Source organism: Anser cygnoides, chromosome 29 (genome assembly GCF_040182565.1).
Source record: "Anser cygnoides isolate HZ-2024a breed goose chromosome 29, Taihu_goose_T2T_genome, whole genome shotgun sequence".
Classification (NCBI taxonomy): domain Eukaryota; kingdom Metazoa; phylum Chordata; class Aves; order Anseriformes; family Anatidae; genus Anser; species Anser cygnoides.
This window is the reverse complement of record NC_089901.1, coordinates 3,878,821-3,894,957: the sequence shown is the minus strand read 5'-3', so window position 1 is coordinate 3,894,957 and position 16,137 is coordinate 3,878,821. Positions and strand designations below refer to the sequence as shown.

The window sequence follows — 16,137 nt, the reverse complement described above, 5'->3', positions numbered from 1 at the left end:
TCACAAGGGGTGGCTCATCCGGAGCTCCCAGGGCCCACCGGGGGTCACCGGGGTGGGTCCGATGTGGCTCCGGGGGCCCGCTGGGGGTCACTGGGGTGGGTGCTCGGGGGGGCCCAAGGGGCCCGCCGCTGGTCACAGGGGTGGGTCCTATGAGGAGCTAGGGGGCCTGCTGGGGGTCAGCGGGGTGGGTGCTCGGGGTGGCCCAAGGGGCCCGCCGCTGGTCACAGGGGTGGGTCCTATGGGGAGCTAGGGGGCCTGCTGGGGGTCAGCGGGGTGGGTCCTATGGGGCGCCCGGGGGCCCACCAGGGGTCACTGGGGTGGGTGCTCTGGGGTGCCAGGGGGCCCAGCGGGGCTCACCGGGGTGGGTCTTATGGTGCGGCCAGGGGCCTGCCGGGGGTCACCGGGGTGGGTCCTATGGGGCGCCTGGTGGCCCTTCGGGGCTCACCGGGGTGGGTGCTTAGGAGAGCCCGGGGTCCTGCCAGGGGTAACGGGGCGGGTGCTCCGGGGAGCACCGAGCAGTTCGCGCTTCTGCAAATTCGATTAAGCCTTTGAGCCTGGGCTGCAGGAAGTTTACGAGCACGCCTCAGTTTCACCCAAAGCTTGCTGCGACTTACCTGGACAGACGGGCTGCTCTTTCTCCTGGGAAACCTGTGACTGCAGCACGCCAGCTGCAGCTTTCCTCCGTTTAGCCGATGCACCACCCTCGCTCGGCAACAAACCCCGTGTTATAAATTAGTTTTGGTAGAAATCATTCCCGACACATCGTGGGTAAGGTAGATCGAATTTCAATTTATTTGAGCAATTCAGCAAGCAGCAATAAGTAAAACAGCGCTGGGCAGCCAGGGAATCTCCTGCTCCGCCAACGGCGCACACCTAAGCCCACCAGAGTCTCGATTTATGGCCTAGTAGTTCTGGGTTTAGTGGCACATCCTGGTGACACATCTCACTGTCTCGACTCCCTGAAGCTTGGAGCCAGCTGATTTTTTCCAGGACCCATTTGTGTTATAAGCCTGTATTTTAAAACTTGCCACATGTTCCCAACCTTAAAGAGTGAGCACATGCTGTCCTCTCACCTGCTCAGGCTGCAGAGCTGCCAGGGTCCTGCCACCAGCTCGAGACCTTTCACCCTGCTGCTCTACTGGAGGGCCTGCCAAAACAAACAAACAAACAAACAAAACACAACCACAAGACATGCAGACAAAGGTTACAGCCCATGTGGGAGGAAATGAACACTAACCTTTCATCTTCCAACTCCTTACTCAAAGCAAGAAGACAGTTACGGTCTTAATAGACATATCAAAGAAATTCACTGTATGCCAGAACAGGAAAATCTGTATCAGATACCAAAATGCTGCCACGGTCCCCGAGCACAGCCCTTTTCAAGGCATCACGGAGATTCAGCAAAATCATCCATGTCATAGGGGACAAACAAGCTTGTATCAAAGCTGCATACAGCTTGTATCAAAAAACCTTCATAGAATCATAGAATCATAGAATATCCTGAGTTGGAAGGGACCCTTAAGGATCATCAAGTCCAACTCTTGATACCGCACAGGTCTACCCAAAAGTTCAGACCATGTGACTAAGTGCACAGTCCAATCTCTTCTTAAATTCAGACAGGCTGGTGCAGTGACTACTTCCCTGGGGAGCCTGTTCCAGTGGGCAACCACCCTCTCTGTGAAGAACCCCCTCCTGATGTCAAGCCTAAATTTCCCCTGCCTCAGCTTAACCCCGTTCCCGCGGGTCCTGTCACTGGTGTTAATGGAGAAAAGGTCTCCTGCCTCTCGACACCCCCTTACGAGGAAGTTGTAGACTGTGATGAGGTCTCCCCTCAGCCTCCTCTTCTCCAGGCTGAACAGGCCCAGTGACCTCAGCCGTTCCTCGTACGTCTTCCCCTCTAGGCCTTTCACCATCTTCGTAGCCCTCCTCTGGACACTCTCCAACAGTTTCATGTCCTTTTTATACTGTGGTGCCCAGAACTGCACACAGTACTCGAGGTGAGGCCGCACCAGCGCAGAGTAGAGCGGGACAATCACCTCCCTTGACCTACTAGCGATGCCGTGCTTGATGCACCCCAGGACACAGTTGGCCCTCCTGGCTGCCAGGGCACACTGCTGGCTCATATTCAACTTGCTGTCTACCACAACCCCCAGATCCCTCTCTTCTAGGCTGCTCCCCAGCGTCTCATCGCCCAGTCTGTACGTGCAGCCAGGATTTCCCCGTCCCAGGTGCAGGACCCGGCACTTGCTCTTATTGAACTTCATGCGGTTGGTGATCGCCCAGCTCTCCAACCTATCCAGATCCCTCTGCAAGGCCTTTCCACCCTCATTCGAGTCCACAACTCCTCCAAGTTTGGTGTCATCAGCAAACTTGCTCAAAATACCTTCTATTCCTACATCCAGATCGTTTATAAAAATATTGAAAAGTACCGGCCCTAAAATGGAGCCTTGAGGGACCCCACTGGTGACCGCCCGCCAGCCTGACGCAGCTTATGGTTATTTACCATAACCCTTTGGGCCCTGCCCGTTAGCCAATTGCTCACCCATTGTATGATGTTTTTATTTAGCTGTATGGTGGACATTTTGTCCAGTAGGATCCTATGGGAAACCGTGTCAAAAGCCTTGCTGAAGTCCAAAAAAATCACATCAGCTGGTTTCCCTTGGTCCATCATACGGGTGATCTTATCATAAAAGGAAATCAGGTTAGTTAGGCAGGACCTGCCCTTCACAAACCCATGCTGGCTGGGACCAATGACTGCTTTGTCCCCCAGGTGAGCCTCAATAAGTTCGAGAACCATCTTCTCCATGATTTTACCAGGCACTGACGTGAGACTGACAGGCCTGTAATTGCTAGGGTCTTCTTTCTGACCCTTCTTGTAAATCGGCACAACATTTGCCAGCTTCCAGTCTACCGGGACCTCTCCAAATTCCCAGGATCGTTGAAAAATAATTGAGAGAGGTTCCGCGATGACGTCCGCCAGCTCTTTCAGCACCCGGGGATGAATCCCATCCGGACCCATGGACTTGTAGGGATCCAGGTGGAGTAGCAAATCCCGCACACGTTCAGGGTCGGTTGGGAGTTTGTCATCCCCACCGTCCCGGTCCTCCAGCTCAGGGCACCCTGGGTCCCGAAGCCCATCATCGGCATTGAAGACAGAGGCAAAGAAGGCATTAAGCGTCTCTGCTTTGCCTATGTCATTGTCTGTGAGGAGACCTTCCCTATCAAGGAGCGGCCCTATGTATTCTTTAGTTCTCCTTTTTCCATTCACATATCTGAAAAAGCCCTTTTTATTTTCTCTCACAGACACAGCCAGCTTCAACTCTAGGTGTGCTTTGGCCACACAAATTTTCTGCCTACAAACACGAACAGCATCCCTGTATTCTTTCCATGACACCTGGCCCTCCTTCCAGTAGCGAAACACTCTCTGTTTCCGCCTAATCTCCATTAGAATGTTCCTGGTCAGCCACGCCGGCCTCCTGCCCCGCCTGCCTGACTTGCGATATTTAGGAATTGCCTGATCTTGTGCTTCTAGGAGGCATCGCTTAAAGAATGACCAGCTCTGGTGGACATCGAGGCCTTCAAGAGCAGTTTCCCAGGAGACCTTGCTGACTAGTTCCCTGAGCAACCTTGACAAAGAGCAAAAGAAAACAAGGTTGGCTAAATCTCAGGGCGTAGGAGAAAACTGAAAACAGGGAGGCATGCTTTGAAAAACTTTAATTATAAAACTAATGAAAAGAGAAAAGATTGCAAAACAACATGGGAATGCACAAACAATACTGGAAGCCAAAATGCTAACCCTAACCCTAAACCATAAGCTTAAGCCTAAACCTAACCCTAACCCTAAATCCTGCCCCTAACCCAAACCCTAACCCTAACCCAAACCCTACCCCTATACTTAACCGAAACCCTAACCCTATCCCTTTCCCTAACCGAAACCCTAACCCTAACCCTAAACCTAATCCTAACCCTAAACTTAACCCTAAACCCTAAGCCTAAGCCTAAACCTAACCCTAAATCCTGCTCCTAAAACAAACCCTAACCTAAACCCGAACCTTAACCCAAACCGTATCCCTATCCCTAACCCAAACCCTAACCCGTCCGCCCGTCCGCTCTGGGGTTCCGCTCTGGGGTAACCCTAACCCTGACACTGACCCTGTCCCTGTCCCTGTCCCTGACCCTAACACTAACCCTAACCCTAACCCTAGGCCTTACCCTAGGCCTGACAATCCTAACCCTAAACCCTAACCATGACCCTCACCCTGACCCTACGCCTAACCCTAACTCTAACCCTAACCTTAAAAATAACCCTAAATCCTACCCCTAATCAAAACCCTAACCCTAACCCAAGCCCTTTTCCTATTCCTAACCCTAACCTTAACCCTAAACCTAACCCTAAACGCTAAGCCTAAGCCTAACCCTAACCCTAAATCCTCCCCCTAACCCAAACCCTAACCCAAACCCTAACCCAAACCCTAAACGTAACCACTCACACTAACCCTAACCCTGACCTGGACCCTAAACCGCAACCCTAAAAACTAAATCCTAAACCATAAACCCTAACCGTAACCCTAACACGAATCCTAACCCGAACCATAACCCGAAACCTAACACAAACCCTAACACTAACCCTAACACTAACCGTAACCCCTTACACTAACCCTGACCCTGACCCTAAACCCTAACCCTAAAACGTACTAAACATAACCCTAAACCTAACACAAACTCTAACCCTAACCATAACCCTAAACCATAAGCCTAAGCCTAAACCTAACCCTAACCATAAATCCTGCCCCTAACCCAAACCTTAACCTAAACCCTAACCCTAACCCAAACCCTACCCCTATACCTAACCGAAACCCTAACCCTATCCCTTTCCGTAACCCAAACCCTAACCCTAAACTTAACCCTGAACCCTAAGCCTAAGCCTAACCTTAACCCTAAATCCTGCCCCTAACCCAAACCCTAACCTAAACCCGAAACCTAACGCAAACCCTAACCCTAACCCTACCCGTCTGCCCGTCCGCTCTGGGGTTCCGCTCTGGGGTAAACCTAACCCTGACCCTGACCCTAAACTCTAACCCTAACGTACTAAACATAACCCTAAACCTAACACTAACCCTAACCCTAACACTAACCATAACCCTAGGCATAACAATCCTAACCCTAAACCATAAAACCTAAACCCTAACCCTAACCCTAGCCCTAACCCTAACCTAACCCTAACCCTAAACCTTAACCCTCTAACCCTAACCCTAAACCTAGACCTAATCCTAGGCCTAGGCCTAACCCTAGACCTAACCCTTGGCCTAAAAATCCTAACGCTAAACTCTAAACCCTAACGTTAACCCTAACCCTAACCCTAAAACCTAACCCTAACCCTATCCCTAACCCTAACCCTAATCCTAGACCTAACCCTAGGCCTAAAAATCCTAACCCTAAACCAAGATCAAACCCTAACCCCAACGCTAACCCTAACCCTAAACCTAGGACTAACCCTAGGTCTAACCCGAGGCCTAGGCCTTACCCTAGGCCTAACAATCCTAACCCTAAACCCTAAGCCTAAACGCTAACCCTAACCCTAACCCTAACCCTAGAACTACACCTCCCAGCAATCCCCGGAATCTCAAAATGGCCTCCCGGAAGCCCAGTGCCCGAGAACTACATCTCCCGGCATGCTCTGGGCAACCAACATGGCCTCCCGGAAGCCCAGTGCCCGAGAACTACATTTCCCAGCACTCCCTGGAAATTGGAGCCTCTCTGCTGGCCGGAGGACGCCATTACTTGCCCTTCTACGTTCCACCTTCTGTTTTGTGTTTATGGGGGTTTTCCCCCGCAGTTTTGGGGGTTTCCCCTCAATTTGGGGTTTTCACCTCTCCATTTCAGGGTTCTTCCCCACAATTTTGGGGTTCCTTCCCCTGATTTGGGGGTTCGCCGCACCCAGTTAAGGGGTTCCCCCCAATTTTGGGGATTCCCCCCCCAGTTCCAGAGGTTCCCCCCACAATGTTGGGGTCCCCACCATCCGTTTTTGGGTTTCACCCCTAATATTAAGGTTCTTTCCCTCAATTTTGGGGTTCCTTCCCCTAATTTGGGGCTTCGCCTCCCTCAACTTTGGTTGGGGTCTTCCCAATTTTGGGGTCCACTACCCTCCTATTTTGGCCTTCTGCCCTAATATAAGGCCTAATCCCTAACCCCTATGAACCCTGACCCCTAACACAAATCCTAACCATAACACTAATCCGTAACACTAACCCTAACCCTAAACCCTAATCCTGACCCTGACGCTAGACCTAAACCTAGGCCTAGGCCTAACCCTAGACCTAACCCTACACCTAAAACACCTAATGCTAAACTCTAAACCTTAACGTTAACCCTAACCCTATCCCTAACCCTAATTCTAGACCTAACCCTAGGCCTAAAAATCCTAACCCTAAACCCTAAACCCTAACCCAAGCCCTAACCCTAACCCTAACCTTCGATACCTTAACCCTAACCCCTAACCCTAACCCTAGACCTAACCCTAAAAATCCTAACGCTAAACTCTAAACCCTAATGTTAACCCTAACCCTAAACCTAAAACCTAACCCTAACCCTAACCCTAGATCTAACCATAGGCCTAACCCTAGGCCTAAAAATCCTAACCCTAAACCCTAACCCAAGCCCAAACCCTAACCCTAACCTTCTAACACTAACACTAAACCCTAACCCTAACCCTAACCCTAGGACTAACACTAGGCCTAGGCCTAACCGTAGGTCTAACCCAAGGCCTAGGCCTTACCCTAGGCCTAACAATCCTAACCCTAAACCCTAAGCCTAAACTCTAACCCTAACCCCTGACTCCTAAACCCGAACCCTAAACCCTAACCATAAACCCTAACCCTATACCCTAATCCTAGACCTAGCCCTAACCCCTAAACCCTAACCCCTAACCCTAACCCTAAACCCTAGCCCCTAAACCCTAACCCCTAACCCTGACCCTAACCCTATCCCTAAACCTAACACTCTAAATGTAACCCTAACCCTAAACACTACCCCTAACCTAAAGCCTAACCCTAAACCTAAACCTAACCCAAATAAAAAACCCTAACCCTATAACTAACTCTAACCCTAACACTAACCCTAACCCTAACCCTAACCTACTGCTAAGGCTAACCCTAACCCTAATCCTAACTCTAACCCTAACTCTTACACTAACCCTAACCCTAAACCCTTCTAACCCTAACCCAAACCCTACTAACCCTAACCCTAGCCCCTGCCTTCACCCTAACACTAACCCCCCTAATCCTAACCATAACTCTAAGCCCTAACGCTAACCAACCCTAACTCTAACCTGAACCCTAACCCTAATACTATCCCTAAACCCTACTAACCCTAACCCAACCCTAACCTTAATACTAACCCTAACCAACCCTAACCCTTTACCCTAACGCTAACCCTAATCCCTGACCCTAACCCTCACCATAACCCCTAACCCCAACCCTAACACTAACACTAACCGCAAACCCTAACCCTAACAAAAAATGGAAAAAAAAAGTAATAAAAAAGTAACCCTAACCCTAACGCCCCCGTCCCAGCACCCCCCCGTCCCAGCACCCCCCCCGTCCCAGCACCCCCCCCGTCCCAGCACCCAGTGCGCAGGGGACAGGACAGGGGTGGCGCACAACAGCTTTTATTGGACACTGAAATCCCATCACGAACAGGCGCCAGGGCAAAGGGGACGTAAAATGAGAAAAAGAGGGGAAAAAAAAAAAAAAGACACAAAAAAAAAAAAAAGGAAAGAGAAAAGCAGAGCAGGGGAGGGCAGCGGGGGGGGGGCGCTCAGGCCTCCAGGAGCTTGCCCAGGAAGCGCAGGTTGAGGATCTTGAGCTGCTCATCCAGGTCCATGCGGACGATGCCATCCTCGCCGTCGATGCTGAGCAGGATGCCGGTGGCCTCCCGGTCCTCACCCAGGATCACCTTCACCTGGGAGGAGAACGGGGACCGTAAGGGACGTACAGGGCACCCAGGGGGGGCCGGGAGGGTACAGGGGACGCTGGGGGCCCCCCAGTAGGGGCGGGGAAGTCAAGGGAGGCAGAGGAAGCCCAGAGGAACGAGGCGGGATGGGGTAAGGTCAGCGTGGGGGGCGCGGTGGGTCTTGGGGGAAGGAGGAAGGGCTTCGGAGATCCCACAGAAGTCCTTGTGCAGGCTGGTGGGGTCCCCGGAGGCTGCTGAAGGGGGCTGGGAGGTGATAAGGGGCCCTTGTGACAGTTTGCGAGGAGCGAGGAGCTGGAGCGGGCAGAGAGAACCCAGCAGCGGCACCAAGGGGAGGCTGGAGGCCTCGAGGGGACAAGAGGGCAGCGGGCACCGTACCTTGTTGCTCTTGGTGGGGGTGACGGGCTCCAGGTGCTCGCTGGAGATGCTCACCACCTTCTCGCTGTCCTTCAGGTACACGGAGCACATCCCCCCCTGCGCAGAGAGGACGGGGTCAGCAAAGGCTCCGCGTTGTCCCCCCCCTACACCCCCCACCACAAAAAAGCACCGCCGCCGCCTCACCGTGACGCTGCGGATGACGCCCGTCTGTCCCACCGCCTGGCTGTCCAGGTAGGTGTCCCGGACCTTCACCTGGATGTCGGTGGTCACCCAGTCACTGGAGCTCTGCTCGATGCCCGAACCGGGGGTGTGGGGGTTGTACCCCCCCGGGGATGGCGCCCCGGGGGTCATGGGGCTGTACCCCACTGGGCTGGGGCTGGGGCTGGCCTGGGGGCAGAGAAAAGACAGCGTGAGCAGCAGCGGGGGGCTACGGGGGACGGGGAAAAAAGGGTCTGGGGGTACCTGGTAGGCCATAGGCGATGGTGTAGGGTGGTAGCTGGCCGGCGAGTGGGTGTTCTGGTAGCCCACGGGGCTGGGGGCCACCTGGTGGTAGCTCTGGGGGCTGGGGCTGGGTTGGTAGGAGCCCTGTGGCGATGGCACGGCGTAGGGGGAGAACTGGTCGGTGTTGTACCTGCCGGGGCGAGAGGGGAACGTGGGAGCACCGTATCACCCCGTGGGGGGCTTCAGGGAACACGGCGTCAACTCCAGGCCTCGGTTTGGGGTCCCCTAGGAGCACATCTCCCCGCCAGGACCACAGTTTGGAGTCTTTCAGGGATGAGGTTCCCCCCCCCCCCCCCCAGCCCCAACTCGGGGGCCGCAGGGCTGTGACTCCCCTCCCAGAGCCAGGTTTTGGGGCGCCCCGAAGCCACAGACGGGCGCGGGGCGGAGGGAACACTCACATGGCCGGCGTGCCAGGGGTCTGGGGGTTGTACGGCTGGGTGACCTGTGGGGATGAGGGGTCGGGGTAGCCGGGGGTCTGCGGGTTGGGGGTGCCACCGTAGCCTTGCGGTGAGGGCGTGGGCTCATCGTCGAAGCCGTACTCAAAGTCCTCGTCGGCCCTAGGGACGGGAGACAGGCATTGTCGCAGCGCCCGGGACAACTCGGTGACTGGAATCCCGTAGCGGGGCTTCTCTGGCGGCCCAGGACCCCAAACCACGACCGTCGCGACGTCGCTGGGGCCGTGCTGGTGAGCAGGGACCCTGCGGTGGGGCTGTCCTGGTCACCAGCCCCGCCGGCACCCACCTGGAAGGCGTGTTGGGGTTGTTGGGGTCCCAGGCACCGCTCTGGGCAGGCGTGCGGCTGCCGTCGTGCAGCGGGGTCTGTGAGCCGTAGTGTGGCGTGCGGCTGCCTGCAACGCCCCGTGGGGGCCACGTCAGCTCCCTCTGTGCGTCCCCTCAGCCCCATCCTCCTCCACCTCCACCCTCCTTGTCCCCAGTGCCCACTTCGCCCCCCTCCTTCCCTCCAAAAGATCACACCGGGGTCCCTTCCACGCCCCAGCAATGCGCCTAACCCCCGTCCCGTGTCCCCCATCGATCCCGGGGGGCCCCCCCACTTCCACTCACCGTCATGCAGGGGCGTCTGGGAGCCGTACATCGGGGTGCGGGAGCCCGAGCCGTACATCGGGGTCTGGGAGCCGTACATGGGGGTGCGCCCATAGGTCGATGTCATCCCACCAGGGCGCCGCGAGCCCCTGTGGGGACACAGCGTCAGGAGATGGGGACACAGAGTCCCCAGCAGCGCCAGGGACGGCGCGGCGCGTCCCCCTGTCCCCAGGGGGCACTCACACTGTGGTCAGGCGCTGGCGGTCCACCGAGATGGTCTGGCAGGTGGAGTGCAGCTCCACGCGGGCCGTCGACTCCGTTGCGTCCTTCACCACCCCGATGTAGCCTGCGGGGCCCGAGTGCGGCTGGGAAGGGGGACGCAGGCGGCCCCACAGCCCCAGCCCGTGCTGGGGGGGTGGGACGGGACCCAGAAACCCAGCACGCCCCCCCCCAAGAAGGCACCCACCTTTGTAAGGTCCTTGGGAGATGCGCACCGTCTGCCCGATGAGGTCGTTATCCCGCCGCCCGCGCCCACGGCTCATGCCGCCGCCGCCAAAGCCGCCGCGCTGGCCTGCAAGGAGCGAGGTCGGGGGGGGCTCAGGATGGGCCGAGCGTCCTCAGGGACGTTCTCCTGTCCTCGGGGGCACCCCCCCAGCACTCACCAGCCCCGCTGGGGTGCATTGGGCTGGTGATACGGGGGCTCATGGGAGTAAAGCCGGCCACTGTGAAGTTGGTGACGTCCCGTGGCTGCAAAAGGCAGACAAAAGGGCGCTGGAGGAGGGGCAGCAGCGAAGCTGTGGGGCCGCAGCCCCCTCTGGCAGCTGCCGGTGGTCCCCGGGGGCGTCGCCAGCGCGCTCCCACCTTGGAACCACCGGCCAGGACGAGGTGTCGGGTCTTGCAGACAAACATGCCGCCGTTCTCCACCAGCTTCTTGCAGTGCAGGAAGGCAAAGCCGCGGAAGAGGTGCCGGATCTCCCCCTCACGGCCCTGTGCCGGTAAAAGGGGGGTGGGGGGTGAGGCTCAGGAGGGGGACAGGACCCTCGCCCAGCACCAGGAAGAACCCAGGGGGCTGTCGGGAAGGCCCCTCGGTGCCAGAAGAAGCCAGAACGGCCCCCAGCAAACCCAACAGGCCCAAGGCAGATGAGCTGGTGGCACCCCCACGCCGCAGCTCGTACCGAGTGGGGCCCGTCGATGACCTTGACGATGTCCTTGACGTGGATGTTGTTCTGCTCCGAGTCGAGGGCGACGGCGAAGCGGTTGTCCTTCTTCCTGGTGACGGCCTGGTGCCGCACCGTCACCACCTTCCCGTACATGTTCAGCACCTGCAGCCCACAGGGGGGGCAAGGAGCTGGAAGGGGGCCTGCCCAAAACAGCCCCCCCTCAGATTCCACAACCCCGGGGACGAACAACAGAAGCTGGGGAGGCATCTCCGGCACACGGCTGCATGCCCCTCTCATTCTCTTCCCCAGCAGGACATCCGAAAACAGGGGAAAACACACACAAAAAAAACCAAATGCAGCTCCTTCCAGCGCCGTGGCAGCCAGGGCTCACCTGGAAGGTCTCGCGCTCCAGGCGGACGATGACGCCCACGGTCTGGGGGTCCAGCTGCACCAGCTCACCCCACTCGTGCTGCCCCCCAACGTCCACGCCCGAGGCAGTCTCCGAGCAGAGCTGCAGGTCCCGCGGTAGAACCTTGAGCTGGTGGTGGGGCAGGAAGAGGGGTGAGACGCAGCCGTGGCAGCCCCTTCCCCCCCTCCCCACGCAGAGCCGGGCTGGGGGGGGCGTTTCGCCCCTGCGCTCACCTCGTGCATGGTGAGGTCAGAGAAGAGGATGACAAAGTTCTCCTCCACCCGAACGATGAGGCCCGTGTCACCCTCGAAACGCCCCGCGATCACTTTCACGTGGTCGCCCATCTTGAAATACTTGCGCAGCTCCTGAGCTGGGAACTCCAGCATGTCCTAGGGGGGAAGGAGCATCGGTGAGGGGGCCTGGCGTGGCTACAGCGCCCTGCCCGAGGCATCCAGAGCCGCTCCCTGGGCTCTCTGCTACCTTCAGGTCCTCGTGTTTGGGCATGATGGTGATCTTGTTGCCATCGACGCTGAGGATCTTGCCCTGCAGGTTGATCAGCTCGCCCTCGCACACCTCCACGTTGTCGCCGGGCTGGAAGTTGTGCTCACGCTCCTTCCCTGGGGGCAGCGGCAGGGACGGTGAGGGGCCGAGGCACTGCGGGGTGCGGCGAGGTGGGGGCCGCGCTGAAAGCCCCGCGTACCTGTGCTCTCCGTCACCACCTCCAAGTCGATGCCCTCGGGCTGGTCCTCGAACTTCTCCAGCTCCGACAGGGTGGGCTTCACGCCTTCCGTGATCTGCCACGAACGAAGCCGATGACCGAAACGCCCCCTTCCTTCCCGAAACGCCCCTGCTTCTCCGAGCAGCGCCGATGCCACACCGACGGCGTCACAGTGGCGCCATCCCCACCGAGGAACAGGGAGCCACCGGCCTCCCTCCCCACCCCCTTTCCCACCCAGACCCCAGCGGCTGCATCTCGTCGCGAGAAGGGAAGCAGTCTGGGGAGAAAAGCGCTAGGTTTGGGTCTGGATTAAACCCAGGCCCGCGCTCACCACGGCCGACATGGCGAAGCTCTTGAAGAGAAAGCCCTTGCGGCTGTAGCGGTTGCCTTCAAAGATGAGGAAGTCTCCATCCGACGCCACGTCGCCTCCCAGGGAGCTGAGCCGAGACAGGGGCAAAAACCCAAACCAGCCCCTCAGGGAGGGCAGCTCGCTGGGGGGGGGCTTTTTTCGGCCACACCTGATGTTGTCCGGTGCAGGGGCTGCCACCTACCGGATCTTTTCAGCATCGAAAAGCCGCTGGGGGGGGCGCTTGAACTTCTTGCGCTTGGCGAACCAGTCCTTCTGCAGGGTGGGAGGCAGTGGGCTGAGCCAGCGGCCCCGGCGCGGCGGCGGCAGCCCCGCAACGCCCCACCTACCAGGCTCATGCGGGCTTTGATGCGGTCGAAGTCGATGCGGGGGATCATCTTGAGGGAGATCTGGTTCTGGCTGGGCTCCACGTAATCCACCTGCCCGCGGGGGAGGTGGCGGCGGTGAGCCGGGGCGTCGCCAACCGCCCCCCCGCGGCGCCCCTCGTCCCCTCCCGCCTCACCTGGGCGATGTCGTCCTTGTAGATCCCCCTCTTGAGGCGCACCCAGGACTTGGGCTTGAGGTTGGTGACCTCCTTCACCACCTTCAGCACGTCCGTCATCTCCTTGATGGGGACCATCTGCTGGTTCCAGTAGCCCATGCGCAGGTTGCCCACGCCCTCGATCGCCTGCTTCACGTGCGTCTGCTTGTACGCCTCCACGTAGATGTAGCCCTTGACGTGCTCGGGGGCCACCACCGACTTGATCTGCAGGGGCTGCGGGACGAGGGGCACGTCAAGAACGGGGGGGCGGGGGCTGCAGGCCCCCCTCTGGCCCCCCCCGGCTCCCCCCCAGCCTCACCGTGTCGGTGAACTGGTAGGCGATGAATTTCCGCATCAGGGCAATGGCCGTGGCGCGCTCCTCGCCGATCTGGGGGGAAAAGCGCTTTAGGGTCGGGGATACGCCCCCCCCCAAATGCTGACCCCCACCCCAAAGCCCCCCCAGCACCTACCTTGCACTTCACGGTCCAGAGGTTGGGATCCCTGCACAGGGGCAGAGAGAGGAACCGTCACAGGGCGGCTTGTCCCGGCCCAGCCCATAAAATGCCACCCAGCTGCGCAGCTCAGCGCCCCGCAGACCCGATCTGCCTCTTTTTTTTCCCCATAAACACGGCGTGTTTTATCTTTTTTCCCCTTGCACAACACTCACTTGACTCCAGGCAGCAGCTGCTGCTGCGTGATGTCATCCGAGAGCTCATCGGAGCCGCCGTAAACGCTGAGAAAAAAAAGAAAAAAGGAAAAGTTATAAAAGCGCGAGCCCTTCCTGGCAGGACCGGGCGCAGCGCCGCGCCACTCACGTCTCTCCCACCGAGGACTTGGCGTATTTCTTCATGTAATACTCGCCCAGCTCCTCCTCGCGTTGATCCCTGCGGGATAAAAAGGCATCAGCGCAGCTCCTGCAGCCCGTCGGGGGGCAAAAGGGGGGCCGGGGGGGTGGACGGAGCCAGCGTCACCTCCAGAGATTCTGCAACCGCCGAGCGCCCGAGCGGTCCTCGTCCAGCACCACGTTGTCGATGTTGGAAGCTGTGAGGAAGAGGAGGGTCGGACCCGGCTCACGGGGGCTTGGTTGGCCCCGGGGGGGTGACGCCAGAGGTGGGGGGCTTGGGCTGACTCGAACTTACCTTCGATCTCTTCTGCTCGGGAACAAGGAGGTGGCGGTGGAGGGCGGACAGTATGGAGCAAATAATAGCGGCAAAACCACCCGCGGGGTGAGGGGGGAACAAAGGGGAAGGAACAAAATTAAGACGGCAGCACAGGAGGGAAAGGAAACCACAAAAAAAAAAAAAGATAGAAATAATAATAATAAAAACAGCAAAAAAATAAAACCAGGCTGGTGCGGATGAGATGTGCTGAGCGGACAAACGGGGGGGGGACGGACGGACGGATGGAGGGAGGAGGTGAGGGAGCCGGGGCCCCGCCATCCCTCCCGCCCCCGAGTGGTGGATTTGGGGAGAAAAACACGCCTGGAGGCAGGGGAAGAGCCAGAGCGGCCACACAGCGTGGCCCAAAACCACGTGGTTTAGCCCCAAAAGAGCCACGCCACCATGGGACTCCGTTTCCATCCTCTTCCTCCGGTCTTGAGGGCAGGGAGCGGGACAGAAGCAGCCCCAAAGCCCGAGGGGGGGGCCTCGAAGCCACAGAGGGGAGCCCCCAAAGCCCCGGGGGGGGCTCCTCACCTTTCTCCAGGATGTCCTCGGCCCCATCCTCCCACTGGTCCTCGTCCTCGTACTCATCATCAACGTCTGTTGGGGGATCGGGGCGCTGAGCGGGGCCGGGGGCAGCGGCAGCGGTCCCCGCTGCACCCCGCCCACCGGCAGCTCACCGGCCTCGTCCAGGATGAAGCCCCCGTGGCGGGGTTTTTTGGCTGGCCGGTCGTCATCTTCCTCCTCCTCCTCCTCATCGTACTCCTCTTCCTCCTCCTCCTCCTCGGCCTCCTCCTTCTCGCTGCCGGCCGCGCTGGCGCGCTCCTCCTCAGCCTGTGCAACAATTCGGGGGGGGTAGGTGGTAAAAAAGAGGGTGAGAGAAGGCTGCACACCCCCAAACCCCTATAAACCCCCCAGACTCCCCAAAACCCCCCTAAAACTGCCCCAAAATCTCCCCAACGCCCCCCCAAAACCCTCCAAATCCCCAACAACCCCCAAACCTACTCAAGAACCCAAAATTCCCCCCAAACCCTCTAAATCCCCACAAGCCTCCCAACCCCCTCTAAAGCCCCCCCAATCTCCCCTAAATCCCCCCCAAGGCCCCCAAAATTTCCCCAAGACACCCCTAAAGTCCCCCAAACCTCCCAACCCCCCCTAAAGCCCCCGCAATCTCCTCAAACCCCCCCCAAGACCCCAAAATTCCCCCCAAACCCCCTAAAATCCCCCAACTCCCCCTAAACACCCCCAAGGCCCCCAACCCTCCCCCAAGACCCCCAAAATTCTCCCCAAGGCCGCTAAAACCCCCCCAACCCCCGCTAACCCCCTCTCAATCTCCCTCAACCCCCCCCCCGACCCCCAACCCCCCCCAACCCCCAACCCCCCCGGCCCGCAGCCTCCGGCCTCGCCTCGGCCTCCTCGGCCTCGCTGCTGCGCTCGCTCTCCTCCTCCGAGAAGTTGCTGTCGTCGCTGTCCGACATGGCGGCGCTGCGGGGGGTGGGGGGCGGCGGACGTGAGGGGGTCCCCGGGGGGAGGCCGGGGGTCGGAGGGCGGCACCCGCCGACTCCCCGTCAGGCCCCGGGAGCAGCCGCGGCCGCCACCGTTTACCGCACGGAGAAGCCCCGCTCGGCTCCGCTTCCGCTCGCGGCTCCGCTTCCGCTTCCGGTCGCGGCCCGCTTCCGGTCGCGGCTCAGCTTCCCGTCCCGGCCCCGGTTCGCGGCCTGCTCCCGCCGCTGCGGCCGCCCGCGCAGGCCTCGCCGCCTCCTCTCGCGAGACTTCTCCCCCGTCACGTGATCAAGGCGAGCTCCGCGACGGCGGCCCGGAGGGGCCAAGATAGGGCGGGGCGAAGCGCGCCGTGACGTCACTCAGGGAAGTGGGGGGGCCGCGACGTCAGCGGGAGGCATTGCGTCACTTGCGGC

General features: G+C 58.9%; 1 protein-coding gene across 2 annotated transcripts; it reads right to left on the bottom strand.

The window, feature by feature from the left end:
- Positions 1-7,650: 7,650 nt before the first annotated feature.
- Positions 7,651-15,969, bottom strand: SUPT5H (SPT5 homolog, DSIF elongation factor subunit). 2 transcript variants are annotated; one of them, XM_066984742.1, is made up of 30 exons: positions 15,827-15,969; positions 15,628-15,706; positions 14,902-15,055; positions 14,756-14,821; positions 14,201-14,212; positions 14,033-14,102; positions 13,877-13,945; positions 13,729-13,794; positions 13,532-13,562; positions 13,381-13,449; positions 13,044-13,295; positions 12,871-12,960; positions 12,726-12,796; positions 12,506-12,611; positions 12,157-12,250; positions 11,937-12,073; positions 11,690-11,845; positions 11,439-11,585; positions 11,063-11,209; positions 10,749-10,874; positions 10,550-10,634; positions 10,354-10,458; positions 10,131-10,233; positions 9,909-10,036; positions 9,589-9,694; positions 9,246-9,404; positions 8,809-8,977; positions 8,530-8,733; positions 8,347-8,442; positions 7,651-7,959 (listed from the first exon to the last, which is right to left on the bottom strand). In XM_066984742.1, exons 2-30 carry the CDS (start codon positions 15,697-15,699, stop codon positions 7,816-7,818), a joined length of 3,234 nt encoding a protein of 1,077 aa, XP_066840843.1. In that variant the 5' UTR covers positions 15,700-15,706; positions 15,827-15,969; the 3' UTR covers positions 7,651-7,815. The 2 variants fall into 2 exon arrangements, with proteins under 2 accessions (XP_066840843.1, XP_066840844.1); XM_066984743.1 differs by lacking the exon at positions 14,201-14,212.
- Between the last annotated feature and the right edge of the window lie 168 nt (positions 15,970-16,137).